The 15,853-nt window shown below is 35.2% G+C and overlaps 1 protein-coding gene across 1 annotated transcript in view; it reads left to right on the top strand.

Moving 5' to 3' along the window:
* Positions 1-15,853, top strand: part of cac (calcium voltage-gated channel subunit cacophony) — a 749,704-nt gene that overhangs the window by 552,593 nt on the left and 181,258 nt on the right. The window contains exons 30-31 of the mRNA XM_069307633.1: positions 4,568-4,651; positions 10,936-11,052. Of these exons, the coding sequence (XP_069163734.1) occupies positions 4,568-4,651; positions 10,936-11,052 (201 nt within the window). The remainder of the gene's footprint in view (positions 1-4,567; positions 4,652-10,935; positions 11,053-15,853) is intronic.

Here is a 15,853-nt window from a genome sequence, read left to right as displayed (position 1 = left end):
CATTATCAACACTCTCCACTTTTGCTTTACTTACTACCTTTCTATTTTGTATTACCTTATCACTTTTACTTCTAAAGAAATAGTAAAAAATGATAGGTTTAGCCTTAAAAAAGATAAAAAACAGTACTCTTGCTAATGCCATATTCAGCGCACTCGACATTACTCGGGACTTCACTCTCCACCTTAATTATTTCAACTTTCTTCACAGATGTCATCACTGACCTCTTACTTTTATGTATCATGCTTGTTGAAGCTTTCACTGACACAATGGGTGCATTTGGAGCTGACATGGTGCACAGATGTTCCAAGATTTTGACGATATATCCAACAAAGTCATGAAATGAACACTCCAGTCTCGTGACAAATCAAAACAATGGGAACAATGGGCCGTGAATCTGTGATGTCACAGGGTAAAAGAAACTTGATTGGCACTCGACACAGTCAGTGGCCAAACAAGGCCCATCTCCCACCCAACCACTCCCTACCATCCTGGGCCACAAGGTCTGGCGGACGCTTGCCCGATGAGATACCTGAACTATTTTATGCGAACCTTGCGCGTCCCGAACTTCAGTATCAGAACCAACCCCAATCGGGAAACTGGGATTTTCAGATACAGTACACGGCGTTCACAAAGCACATGGCTGTCTGTGTATATGTGTGTGTGTATACATTCACACACACACACACACACACACACAACATAAACAACACACACATAAACAACAAATTGCAGGTAAAGGATAATATTCAGAGGTTGAAAATGGGAAATAGATTCACGGAAGATGAAAAGGAAATGTGTGAAACACTAAACGAAAAGTTCCAAAGTGTGTTTGTACAAAATGAAATCTTTAGGGAACCAGATACAATAAGAATTCCAGAGAACAACATAGAACACATAGAGGTGTCTAGAGACGAAGTGGAAAAAATGCTCAAGGAGCTCGGTAAGAACAAAGCAGCTGGCCCAGATGGCGTTTCACCATGGGTTCTGAGAGAATGTGCATCTGAGCTCAGCATTCCACTTCACCTGATCTTTCAGGCATCCCTGTGTACAGGAATCGTAGCAGACGGGTGGAAACAGGCTAACATAGTTCCAATCTACAAAAGTGGCAGCAGGGAAGACCCCCTCAATTATAGACCTGTATCATTGACAAGTGTAATACTGAAAGTATTGGAAAAACTAATCAAAACTAAATGGGTAGAACACCTAGAGAGAAATGATATAATATCAGACAGACAGTATGGTTTTCGATCTGGAAGATCCTGTGTATCGAATTTACTCAGTTTCTATGATCGAGCCACAGAGATATTACAGGAAAGAGATGGTTGGGTTGACTGCATCTATCTGGACCTAAAAAAGGCTTTTGACAGAGTTCCACATAAGAGGTTGTTCTGGAAACTGGAAAATATTGGAGGGGTGACAGGTAAGCTTCTATCATGGATGAAAAATTTTCTGACTGATAGAAAAATGAGGGCAGTAATCAGAGGCAATGTATCGGAATGGAGAAATGTCACAAGTGGAGTACCACAGGGTTCAGTTCTTGCACCAGTGATGTTTATTGTGTACATAAATGATCTACCAGTTGGTATACAGAATTATATGAACATGTTTGCTGATGATGCTAAGATAATAGGAAGGATAAGAAATTTAGATGACTGTCATGCCCTTCAAGAAGACCTGGACAAAATAAGTATATGGAGCACCACTTGGCAAATGGAATTTAATGTTAATAAATGTCATGTTATGGAATGTGGAATAGGAGAACATAGACCCCACACAACCTATATATTATGTGAGAAATCTTTAAAGAATTCTGATAAAGAAAGAGATCTAGGAGTGGTTCTAGATAGAAAACTATCACCTGAGGACCACATAAAGAATATTGTGCAAGGAGCCTATGCTATGCTTTCTAACTTCAGAATTGCATTTAAATACATGGATGGCGATATACTAAAGAAATTGTTCATGACTTTTGTTAGGCCAAAGCTAGAATATGCAGCTGTTGTGTGGTGCCCATATCTTAAGAAGCACATCAACAAACTGGAAAAGGTGCAAAGACATGCTACTAAGGGGCTCCCAGAACTGAAGGGCAAGAGCTACGAGGAGAGGTTAGAAGCATTAAATATGCCAAAACTAGAAGACAGAAGAAAAAGAGGTGATATGATCACTACATACAAAATAGTAACAGGAATTGATAAAATCGACAGGGAAGACTTCCCGAGACCTGGAATTTCAAGAACAAGAGGTCATAGATTTAAACTAGCTAAACACAGATGCCGAAGAAATATAAGAAAATTCACCTTCGCAAATAGAGTGGTAGACGGTTGGAACAAGTTAAGTGAGAAGGTGGTGGAGGCCAAGACCGTCAGTAGTTTCAAAGCGTTATATGACAAAGAGTGCTGGGAAGACGGGACACCACGAGCGTAGCTCTCATCCTGTAACTACACTTAGGTAATTACACTTAGGTAATTACACACACACATACACACATATATATATATAAGATTAATGATTCTAACACAGATCTTCTCAATATTTCTTATGGTTTTCTTCACTGTCAGGGGTAATTGAAAAATTAACTCTCTTAAATTATACACAGTAATATGTTGTACTTAATATGCCAAGTTGCATAACAAGCCAAATTTTCTTGAAATTATATATTTTTTAGTTTCTTTATGAAATGATAAAGCTTTCCATTACATTATATATGATATTTATTTTTAATTAAAACTAACAGAGATATTTCATTAAATTTTATCTACCTAACCTAACCTAACTAAATCAATAATTCATGCTCTTAATATAATATAATAATATTAATTGGATAAGCCAATTTGAAACTAACTATTTGAAAATACAGTAATGAAAATCACTCTGGCTGCTAGGCAAATTGGGCCTTGCATACTAGGCCAAGTAGTACAGTTCTGGCTATCAGGTATGATGTATATATGCATTTTTATTATATATATGCATATACTTTATGCCTATATAATATATATATGTATATACTTTATGATAGGGGAGAAATATATATATAAGTGATTCTTGTATATATGAAGTTATATAGATAGTGATTTATTACATGTGTTATTATTGCATATTTCAATACCCAACAGTAATTAAAGGATAAGTGCTACACTTGTAATGTATGTATGTGTATGTATGTATATCACCCGGAGAGTCAGTTTAAATACCTTGTGTTCTAACAAGCAATGGGATGTGTATTGCCTTGCACATTGTTACTCAGTAGTTTGGTTGGTCACCGTGCTACCTCATTAACTATGTACCCTGCTTGGAAGCCTCGCCTAGCAATGAATTCATATTGCCAAATATGAATATATATATATATATATATATATATATATATATATATATATATATATATATATATATATATATGTATATAATCATACATTCTGTATATTTCTGTATACATATGTGCATGCGTGCACATACACACACACACACACACACACATTAGGTAATTTACACTCACACACACATACAGTATATGGACATATGTCTTCATGTAATTTTAAACATGTTCCATACTGCAATAATCACTCAAATCACTTATTAAATAGGATTAAGTTTTTTTCATTTTTTATTTATGTTTTAATGCTACAAAGGACTCAGGTTGGCATCCTTGGATAGGTCCCTATAGACAAATTTTTGGTTACTGACATAACTTGATCTTATTGGTGACTTTGAGCCTTACCTGTTAAATCCTCTTTATTTTTTTATAATGACATAACCAATGATAAGCATCATCATTGTGATGCTCAAAGTCATCTGATCCATGTTGCTTGTGTTCCATTTACACTACATGATAAGGAGACTTAGTCTAAATGCTGTCTAAAGTGTTCTTTATTTTCTGACCACCGACAAATCCTACCAATTCCTCGAACATACCATACCCATTGCTCTCACTCATCACAGTCCTTTCATATCTCAGTCTTTGCCCATCCATCAATCCCCTGTGTGTCAGTGTTAACCTGTGACTGTTTCCATCAATCCTTAGAGTTTCTTATCTTAGTGCCAACTTATTCACGACTTGTAAATATTATCGCATTAAGGGGGGTCAATGTTCATATTAGGGTTTTGTTAATGCTGGGAAAGACATTCTCCTAGTACTGTATTGCTCATGATTTTCCCTCTTGCACACTCCTAATTCTTTCTTCTACTTTTTATATATTTTAGTAGTTTCCCTTTCCTTTAGTAATTTTTAGTTTAAATACGAAAGTTACTTGCTTTGAGAATATTATATAGAAAGTTCTTATGCAGTTTGTTTATTTTTGTAGATATTAGCATATATTATTCAGTAATGCCAATATTCTCTGTTCTGTGTAAGAATCGACTCTGGCAATTACCTTTTACTTTATTATAATCTGTTACTGTCAAGTTTTTCTAATAACTGTAGAATAATTTATTGTCACTTGCATTTCATAAATGCATTTCGCATTGTACCATATGTACATTCAGAAATGCTGCCTGACCTATATTTTTTTAAATAAAAAACAACTTAGGAAACTAATGAAATAAGCTAACTGTATGTTTGTTTCTTCCAAGAATTTTTTCAAGGATCCATGGAATACTTTTGACTTCATCACGGTGATTGGTTCCATCATCGACGCCTTGGTTGTGGAGTTTGGGGTAAGTACCCCAATGTGAAGTTTATTTTTATGATAAGTAACAGTAAATTAACTAATATGTATTTTATTTTTCCTAAGGCAGAAAAGGGCAGCAACACTATAGATTATTTGGCTTCTTTTGTTATTTATATTTGTGTAAAAGGTGACTGAATTTTAGATATAATTTTTATTAAGTTGCATTTTATTAAGTAATACATATTAGTGTCATTTCATTTGAATTGATATATAGGTTTGTGATGATGATTATAATCAAGAGTGCTTAACACTTCTGCTGAGGAGGACACTCATGAGTCCTGTCGGGGGTTCCCAGGAGTATGTGCGGACAGCATCTGTAGGTGCCCATACATATGGAACAATACTGCAGATAAAGTCTGCAAAAGTTTAGTCAGAACTGCAACCTCCAGATGTATCTGGGGATAGAGTGGTGGACACTGGGTAGGATATTCAAGTTTATTCGATGCTAATGATAATTTAAATACAATAGAGTATATGCAATGATAATAGGGTCTCCATGAATGTCAAGAAATTAATTCTTTCAAAGCAAAAGTATGTGCACAAGACTAGGATCTTGGTAGTATGTATAGTTGGGTTCATTACTGCACACAATTCAAAGTCCTAGGTTTAAATCCCAGGTGGGACAGAAATGGTTTAGCATATTTCCTTTCACGTAATGCTCAGTTCACTTGCAGTAAATAGGTACCTGGGAGTTAGTCAACTGTTGTGAATTTGGTTCCTGGGAAGGGTCCAAGTTTAACCTTTAGTTAAACTTTTAAGTTTAACCTTGGGAGACCTTGATATAAGTCTGATGTATATTCTGTATGAGCTCGCTTATCCAAAGCCTGCTGAACTTATAAATCAGCTTAGACAGTATTCATAGGTTGGCTGTCTCCGACAATAGGAATTATAGGACCTGTGGGTTCTGCAGAGCAGGCTGTGTCATCCAACAGGAATTATGTATGCATGCAAACTGCAAAGTATTATTTGTTTTTATGTTATTTTCTTTTAAGCTACATATGTGTACAATATATTCCTAAAACATTTTTGTAATACACAATATGGGGCTATCATGAATATGGTCCTCTCGTCTGTGTGCAAAAAAACTATTAATGATTTATTTTTGTAGAATGACAAATTTGCATGCCAAAAATAAGAAAATGCAAAAAAAAAAAAAAAATTAAATGCGAGTCTTTTCTGTTTTTTTAAGTTGTACACGGTTACCATGTACAACTCAGGGTCATGTACAAAAGTGGCAGGGTCCATGTACAAGTACAGTACATGTCAGCCATGTACAAAAGTGGCAGGGGTCACTTTTTCAACATTTCAACAACAAACACAGTGTAGTTTACTGAGATAGAAGGCAAGAGGAGATTCTAAACTTTGATGGATTTATGCTCACTGCTTCATTTATTAGTTTACATACAGTGTAAATTAGCTCAATGTATGTACACATGATGACAAAAAATAGATTAAATACTGTACATAAGTGTGTAATACAATATGTATACCTATATTGCAAGTAGGCCTGGATCTAACACAGTTCAAAGGAAGTTTCTTCTAACCCATTCTCTTACTGTTGTTCTGTCTGGTAATGTCATCCAGAAATAGGTGGAAAAACTGGAAGAAAACACCAAAATGTGTTTTAATGATAACCACACTATTACAGTATATGATAACCTCATTGCATAGTAAGCAATTAAAAGCAATAGCAGTATTTTTGAAGCAAACCCTTTGAAGCACACTATGCCCCTTTCTGCACTTCCTAAGCAAGTGGCCCTCTTATGACAAAGTATGGAGGGGTTGCAGGAAGAAATTGTGAATGAAATCAAAGCAAATTTGTATGCAGGAGGGCAGAGCAGAACACTCAGATTGGGAGGATAATAACAACATACAAGGTGCTGTAAACAGTAGCATGCAGCTATATATACCCCACCTGCATTCTCCCCCTCCTCCACCCCCCTTTGCTGCCACATAACAAAAAGTGATTTATTTTGTTTGACAAAGGAAACATTTATTACGAAAAAATTTGACTAATTAGAGGTATACATTCCAGTAGATTTTTTATATAAACATTTGTTAAGTATGTTTACTCTATACATACAAACTATTTCAGTTATTGAAAATTAATATGAATATTGATTATACAATATTCTGATTTGTGGGCAACCATAGGTTAATGTCTTCGCACAATGAAGTCACAATAACTTGAAAAATCAATGAGAAAATCTGTGGAGCAGTGTGTGGAATTGAACTTGCATCCTGTGTCACCCTAGATACATGCATATTTGACTAGGCCACAATGAGTTTAAAAGTAACACCACCTGAAGTCCATCTGAACTTGCAAGGAGTTTGGAGTTACTGCTAGTACCCAAATCCAAGTTTATTTTTAAGATTAGAATAAGATGCTGGTTTGTTTCCACACATTGCTTCAATGATATTTTCATGGATTTATCCACTCTTGTGATTGAGTTGTGCATTGACAGGAGCGGTCGGTGGAGAACGTCATTACCCACATCAGAATGTGAGCAGGTAACTTGTAAAAATTGGATTTGGGTCCTACCAGTTCCTTCAAAATCCTTGATTGTCCGGGCAACCTTCAGATTGTGTTACTTTTAAGCTCATCGTGGCCCTTAATGCGTGCATCATCCAGGTTACCCAGGATGTGAGTTTGGTTCCACATACTGCTCTAAAGATTTTCCTGTTAATGTTTTCATTTGGATGTTTTGTAAGGCAAAGATGATTGAATGATACTGTAAGATATATCCAAATAGGAAGTGTGTGTTAATTTGCACAAAAATTCCTTATTTATTCCATAAAAATATGAATATAAAGTGAAGCTGAAGAGCTTTCAATAAATAGTGAAGTGGAATTTACAGTGAAGAGTGATATATTCAGCACACATGCATTAGTGATGTATACAGCATACTTGCATGTATACAGTGTACACGCACAATGCACCAGAGATATATACTGTCCATCATAAATGCAGCTTGAATATGCCTCCATGCCCCCCCCTTGATGTTTATGATGATACAATTTTGGCTTTGGCAATTAGTCTATATGAATTTATTATTTTTACTTAGCCAATTTTATTTTTGTACTACAGTGTTTTCACAGTAATATTACTTTTTACAAAATATTTTGAAATTTTTCCAACTTTTTCATTCATGTTGAGCATCTTACACTATATTCTTTACACTAGTAATTGTAGTGCACCTGCTCTTAACTACTCTCATAAAGCTGGAATCTTAACTTTTTATAAAACAACAATTTTTTGATTGATTACATTACATTTTTTCAAGTACCATAGTTTAACACACTCTAATTATCATGTGATATCCTTTCAACATAGGATCAGGTAAGTGGAGCATGGTGCCAAGTGCATTTTGTGTCTTGTGAAAATAAATTGCAAGGCTGGAGAGAGTCACTTGCAGCTATGTGCTGTCCACACAGTGTATTCTTATTGTGATATTATTATGTTCATTTTCTATTTCTAGACAACAAAATTGTCCAAGCTGAGGATAATGCGTTATAATTCTTTCTTTCGAACGTGTTTCTTTTTTTTTGATGACCCAGTATATTGTGTGGCAAATTATGACAATTACATCCCTCCTTATGTGGTACAAACATTTGTTTTGGTTGTAATTTTTTTTTTCATTGGTTTACAAGAATCTGTGTGTTTCATTAACTTCTCTGACTATGCATCTTCCTCAACAAGTTTGTTTAACATTCAAGCTGCTTGTTTACCTTTGTCATGAAGAAAACCTGGATTAGACTTTTATTTGTTATTTTTGCATGTTTTTTATTTTGTTTAAAAGAGTCAAGGTAACTTGAAACAAAATATTATAATACAATAACTTTTTTATTTGTTGTTTTCTTTGTCTCAGCGAATGTATGGAGAAGGGACAGTAAGTTTCCCAATATAATGAGGTAGTTGTTGATCATAGCGTACCTCCCAAATAGGCTTCCCTCTTTTAAATTTAGGCTCTTATTCTAGATTGTCAGTTTGCTATGGATAATGAGTAGACCATATTTCAAATGCTCACAAAGTGAACTCAGTACACTATTTCATGTTGCATTATTATGACAAATAATTACTTAGTGTATGTGCGTCTATAAAAAAAAAGCTGACAGAAGTTTGAGTTAATATTTAGGAAAAATTATATTAAAAATCCTTTGAGCAGACTTTAATGTTTAATATCTGCTTCACAGTGATGATCATAATTTTCACAGTTGTTAATGTGTGAGAGATTTACAGATTCACAGAATTTGACTATTTCTCTGTGGGCAATAATACCGATAACACCTCGTGCAGTGACATGGTCTAGTCATCACCTGAACGTTCCTTCTTGGACTGGTCACTTATTCAGTTTTCTTTCATACTATTGGTACAAGAAATATGCAGTACAGTTTTGGTCTACAAAGTATTGTTGATTATAATTTAAATTTATTTTGAACTTTTGTTGATTGGAGAATTGGAACATGCATTGACCAGCTTCTTTGCATTTATTATTTTGAGGCAGCTTTTGTTGACATGTGACTGCAGTGCTTGATGACTTGTTCTTAAACAGAGAAAGCTTAACCTATAAGTATGTAATTTTAATAGGCTAAGTAATATTGGAACCTTGTGTAGATTTGGCACCTTGCATTGTCTGATATGATGTAAAACCTTAAGAATAATGATAATTATTTTTTTCATATAAAAACCAAACTTTATTACATTTTACTAAATTTTAACTAACAGTATGACTGCATATACAAAATACAGTCAGTAAAAATGTTGTAATAATCAAAGTCATGACTAAATTATATATATTATTTCTGTATAGTATATGTATACAGGATATTGTATGTATATATATACATTATATATATATATATATATATATATATATATATATATATATATATATATATATATATATATATATATATATATTATATATATTATATATTATATACTGTATATAACAAGGTTGATCACAGATTGACATATTTCTGGGATGGAAGTGAAAGCTAATATTTGAGGGAGTCAGGGCTAAGCTTGTGGGGCCATACTCTGAGTCTTACGATCAATTAATGCCCCGTTCCCAAGTGAGGCCCTTTTATAAGCAGATATGAACTCTAACTGCAGCCCCACATAGTCAAGTAACCAGTCGCATCTGCTGCACATGCCCACCTTTCCTTTTGGTGTTTTGCTTGGGCAAAGAAGTGGGGGGGGGGAGACTCTCAATGGGATTCTCACAGCTTTAAGACAGGCACAAGCAGGTGCCTTCTCATAAGGAACTATTCCTTCCTACATAAGCTTTCACCTTTTTACTTGTTGCATAACTCGTGGTAACGTGAAACGTGACATTTTGTGTGTAGCCAAACTATTTAATCTTGTCCAGTCTGCTTCTCTTACTTTATACCTCTTTTCTGATTGCTTCTGGTCTAATTGTTTATCTCTGTATTTTAACATGGCTATGACTCTTAATGGAGTCAAGTTGGACCTGTCAGCTTTGACATATGTTGTTTCCTCTTGGTTAGATCTGCTCAACCCTAGATCCGCCCTGTTTACTCTGTCCTCTTACCTTTAGCTGCCTTGTTGCAGTCCCTCTTAGTTAATTTCCTGTTAGGTTTGCACAGGCAATTGTGTCAGTGGTTTTGTTTTCCAGGAATATTATTTATGTTCACTTTTCAACCTTTACTTATTGGTTTCCCTTTTACAGCATTCTTTTACTCATGCTTAAGTCCAGTCTACATTCTTAATATTTATTTTAAATTCCCATTTCATGTAATTATTTTGCACTTACCCTAATACATAATTAAAATAAATTAAATTCCTCACCTATGTACTTATACAGTACTTTATATATAATCTACAAATTATTTGTTATAAATTTATTTATAACTATTTTGTATCATACCCATTGCTTTCCCTCCAAACCCAGAAATTATATATATATATACGTATATATATATATATATATATATATATATATATATATATATATATATATATATATATATATATATATATATATATATATAATTATATATATATATATATATATATATATATATATTTATTTATTTGTTCTAGACACATTGATTTAACTATTTGTCTCATTCAATAACTATACATACATGTGTGTGTGTGTGTGTATATATGCACCCACACACATGCACAGCATACTACATATACCATATTTAGTATTCAGAATTAATGGACTATAAATTGCCTACCACTCCTTTTCAGTCAGTTGTTTGTTATACTGATTTATTATTTTAATTGCATCTTTACAGGAAAACTTCATCAATGTGGGATTCTTACGTTTATTTCGAGCAGCTCGACTTATAAAATTACTCCGCCAGGGTTACACTATTCGAATATTATTATGGACGTTTGTGCAGTCTTTTAAGGTAAGCAACATTTTCTTATGTTGAGTTTATAGTACAGTAATTACTGAGTGTGCAAGTTTGCTCTGAGATTGTTCAAATGATGTGCAAATTTATAATGTATTGATCTTAAACATATTATCCTCACAGGTCAATGGCAATGATTTCAATTTTTGTGTTAACTAATTCCTGTCAGTAAAACTCATTTGCATTTTCTGTCTCATTTTGTCAAACCTTTAAAAAAATTATAAAGAAAACACTGTTTAGAGCTGTAATGCTCAATTTTTTATATTTTATAGAAAGGAAAAAAAACTACTTTGCAACTGTCATAACTTCAGAATAACTACAGTGATAATTTGTTAGCAAATCAAACCCAGAAGGTAAGCTTCTGGGTATTAATTATATATTTTGTTGACCAGACCACACACTAGAAGGTAAAGGGTCATTCACAATTGACTTGAGAATGGTCCAGAACGGACCGAAACGTCGTCGTCCCTTCACCTTCTAGTGTGTAGTCTGGTCAACATACTTTAGCCACGTTATTTTGACTCATCGCCTGCATTATATATTTTATCAACAAGGTAAATTAGTTGATAACAATATACAGTGGAACCTCGAGTGATGAGCGGCTCCATCTACGAACATTTTGAGTAATGAGCGAGCCACTCGCCGAAACTTTGTCTCGATTTACGAGCTTCCACTCCATTAACGAGAAAACCATGTGGGGCTTCTTAACGTTCCCACTGGTTCTCTCAAATTCTCAGATGCCTCTGATGATGCATATAAAAAAAATTTTTTTTTAAAGATGCTAATGATTATGGGATGTAAAGGGGTGACTGCTGTAATGTTGCAAGGCATTGATCTTTTTTTTCTTTTTAGAAAAAAATAAAAAAAAATTGAAAAAAAAATTGAAAAAAGAACAAATGCCAAAAAGGTTCATTCAGTGTATGTCAGGTAGGCTGCTTCATTTTCTATAAAAAAAATAAAAAGTGAAAAAATTTGGACAAATTTGAAAAAAAAGTCAAAAGGTTCATTCAGTGTATGTCAGGTAGTCTGCTCCATTTTCTTTAAGAAATAAAAAAATAACAAAAATTAACAAATTTGAAAAAAAAATGTCATAAAGGTTTGTTCAGTGTTTGTCAGGTAGGCTGCTCCATTTTCTATAAAAAAAAAAATGAAAAATTAAAAAAAATTTAAGAAATTTTAAAAAGGAAAATGTCATAAAGATTCGTTCAGTGTATGTCAGGTAGGCTGCTCCATTATTTTGAAAAATCAAATATATTGATATTTTTTGGTGGTGGAACGGATTAATTTTATTTCCATTATTTTAACACTTTCGCGCGGTGGGCGCATGACCTCCCCACTACCCCGGTGGGTTTGGGCATTCCACGGGAGCGCGCGGTAATTCTGAAAAGTGTATACTCTTTTCAAATTTGTCACCTCAATTCTCGTCCTACGATATTCAATTTGGTATCAATGTGTTCGCAATAGAATTCTCTAGAGGAGTAAATGCATATAAACTCAAAAAGCCCGGCTTTACCACCCATAGCAAACAGAAAATGGGAGTGCGCAAGAGCGATAAATGTGTACACTCTTTTTCACTTTGGTCACCTCAATTTTCATCCTAGGTTTGGATTTTTGATGCCTTGTATGTTGGCAAATGAGAAAGATGTTATCGTATTTGTGGAAGTGCTGGGTGTTAATATCCATGATTCTGGTATGGTGGCCACATTGCCTGTGTCCTGCCTTAATGACCATTTGATCGAGTTGATGGTAAAGTTTAGATGCATTTCATTACATTCAATGCTTTTTTCTGTGGGGAGCCCTCTTCGGCTCCCTGGAGCTATTGGGCTAATGTGTGATATTTTAGACTGGGGCATTAGTATATGGAGTTCGACCTACCGAGGACCACGAGCCAAAACCTGACCCCCTCAGAGAGGTTACAGGGAGCAGTGAAACTGGAAAACCACCCTGGGATTCAGGATTTTCCTTATCTGCCATTGACTGAGGTTAAGCATCCAGAAAGGTAGACATAACAAAACAAACCCCATATGGTAAGAAAAATACAAAGCAAAACTAAACACAGGGGTAGAACTCCCTCAAATTCCAAGGAAACAAGCAATAAAGCAAATGTCACACTCCACTCGTTCATGCAGCCCTCCCCTCCCCGCGCCGGCTACCCAGCACTCCAGTTCATTAGATAATGTGGTCCGTGGCGGACGTCTTCTCTGGCCCCGATTTCCATAAGAGGGGTTTTGCCTTCATGGCGACCTCTGCAGTGTTGGTGTGTGTGGTGACCAGGTGTCCTCATCAGTGCCGGGGCTGCATGTGCTTAGGGGCTTCCTTCACTAGGCACCTTGTGAGTATTGCCCTTGTGTGTTAGGGTTCCCTTCCCTGGTGCGTTCGGGAAACCATTTCCATAGGGGATTTTATTGCTCGGCATTTACCCCGTCCTTGGAACCAGCTGGGGTTTTGTGGTCCTTGTTTGGTCTTGGGTAGGGAATAGTATCATGCTGGTTAGGGCATCAATGTGTTGTGCAGTCTGCCTACCTATGCAGCGGCCAGTTCCTGTTTCCTCTGGGAAATTGTGCTTTTGTTGGGTTTTTATTTTTTTTATTTTATTTTTCCTGGTGGGGATCTGCCATGTGTGGCTATAGTTCCACTTCTATTATTTTGATGACCCTCTGCTAGGCCCCCATGATTGTACACATTGCAGGAGTTTCAGTGTTTGGATCTTCCCCTTGTTAGCTTTGGGTCTTATCCGGTTAGCAGTGCCTTGCCCGGGCTTCCCATAGCAGTCAGTCTACGGGCCCTGGTAAACCCTGTCGGGGTTCGGTGAACCTATGGATGCGTCTTCAGAGTTCCAGCCCACCTCGTGTGTGTTTGAAGGTTGCTGTGTGCCCTTGTCTCAGGGTGACAGTCAACTCTTTTCCCTCCATCATGCTGCACGTTGGGTCAACAACACCTTTGACCTGGAGCTTGCGAGTTGTGTTCTCTTCTTGTTCTCCAGTACTATTCTGATGACATGACTGTTAAAGTACAGGTAGCATCTGCATTGCATGCTAGGTTTAGGTTGCTGCAACACGCTAGGTTGGTTTCCCTCCCAGATGCCCCAGTATTGCCCCGCACCGGTTATACAGTGTTTGCCCTTCTCCTCCCCCTCCCTGCGTATCATTACATTCAAAGCTGGTTATTTTGTTCTGCAGCCTTGTTTCAGTGGGATGTACCTCCTTTGGTTCTGGGTCTTCAGGCTCTGCATCTATTACTGAATGTCTTTAAAGAGCTTTGTATATTTTTGGAGGATTGGTCAGAAGTCATTTCTTGAGGGTTCAGTCTTCTCCACTGGCCTTCTGGGTGGCCTTGTATCATACTATTTGATGTGTAGCTGCTAGCTCTGCAACTGTCTACATGATGTCGACTGGGGGTATCTTGCATGTATTTTGACTTACTAACGTTCATGTCGGTTTAGGCAATATTGTACCAATTTCTATTTGTATAAATTACTCTTCATTCACTTTACAGTATCTCATATATTCTGTTCTTCTCTTCCACCCCACATCTACCCACTCCTTGTTCTTATTTCTTTAATTTACTGATGTCATATTGCTATAGTATTTCTTACAATTACAGTAGTACTTATTTCCTTTTACAGGCACTGCCCATATGTTTGTCTTCTCATTGCTATGTTGTTCTTCATCTACGCTATTATTGGGATGCAGGTAAGCTCTGTCTTTAGTTATGGTATTATAAAATAAACTGTCACATATTGAAATACTTTTAACACAAAAACAGGAAACTTTACATTTATTCAAGAATAAAATGTGCCAGATTGAAAAATCCTTTATTTGGTGATGCTCTAGTAATTATTGTATATTTTATATGTAATAATGTAAAGCATTATTCAGATTGGAAAACTTATGGCCTTGATATGCAATTGTTCTTTTCTTTGGCCATGTTTGCTCTTTTTTACTACATTGCAGTTGCCACATTTTCTCAGCCTATACATCAGGGTGTAAATTTAATATTTAAAGTACTACAGTTCTCCTTGCTTATGACATAAATGAGCTATTCAATAATATAAAATATAAGAGCTCTCCATGCTTATAACATAAATGAGCTATCCAATATACCTTATTGGACTATTTTATAATACTCTGATAAAAGTACTGTAAGAAATATGCATTTTCATACTTCATACACGTAATAAATGTCTCTCTGTAAAAATCAGTACAGCACTGTGCTATTTTTCATAATAGATAATAAAATCTGTAATTGTGTATATATTAACATTTCACATTCAGAATATAATTACAGTATTGAAGAATAAATAGTCTGGAGAAAGACTTCATCACTCAAGTTAGATTGGCAAGTTTGGGTTACAGCTATGTGTAGTGTGGTATGGTCCACTTACACCCATACAATACACACACCCTCTATACCCAGTGTTATTGTCACATGCATCTTATCTTAGTGTTTCACTCTACTGCTATACTCTTCCATTTTTTTCATCACAATTCTCACTTTTCCCATTTGATTTATTTTTATGTAAGTGCTCTTGATTGTAAAATTCATTTAGCTATTCTTATATTTATATATGTAAGTGAAATAAATGCCAATTGTACTTGGGTGATAGCTAAACCAATTAGCAGAGTTATTCAGCATTTTTGTGTATATTATAATCAGGTCTTCAACTTATACATAAAAAAAAAAAGTTGGTAACCAAAATTTTTGGGGAATTTTCTGTATATGCCAGACTAAGTAGCATATAGTACAATTTAGAACAAAAACAGGTGCAATATCAATATAATATATATATATATATATA

The sequence above is a fragment of the Procambarus clarkii genome, chromosome 60 (assembly GCF_040958095.1).
Source record: "Procambarus clarkii isolate CNS0578487 chromosome 60, FALCON_Pclarkii_2.0, whole genome shotgun sequence".
NCBI classification, from domain to species: domain Eukaryota; kingdom Metazoa; phylum Arthropoda; class Malacostraca; order Decapoda; family Cambaridae; genus Procambarus; species Procambarus clarkii.
Note: the sequence above shows the minus strand (reverse complement) of the source record. Positions and strands in the feature narration are given on the sequence as shown.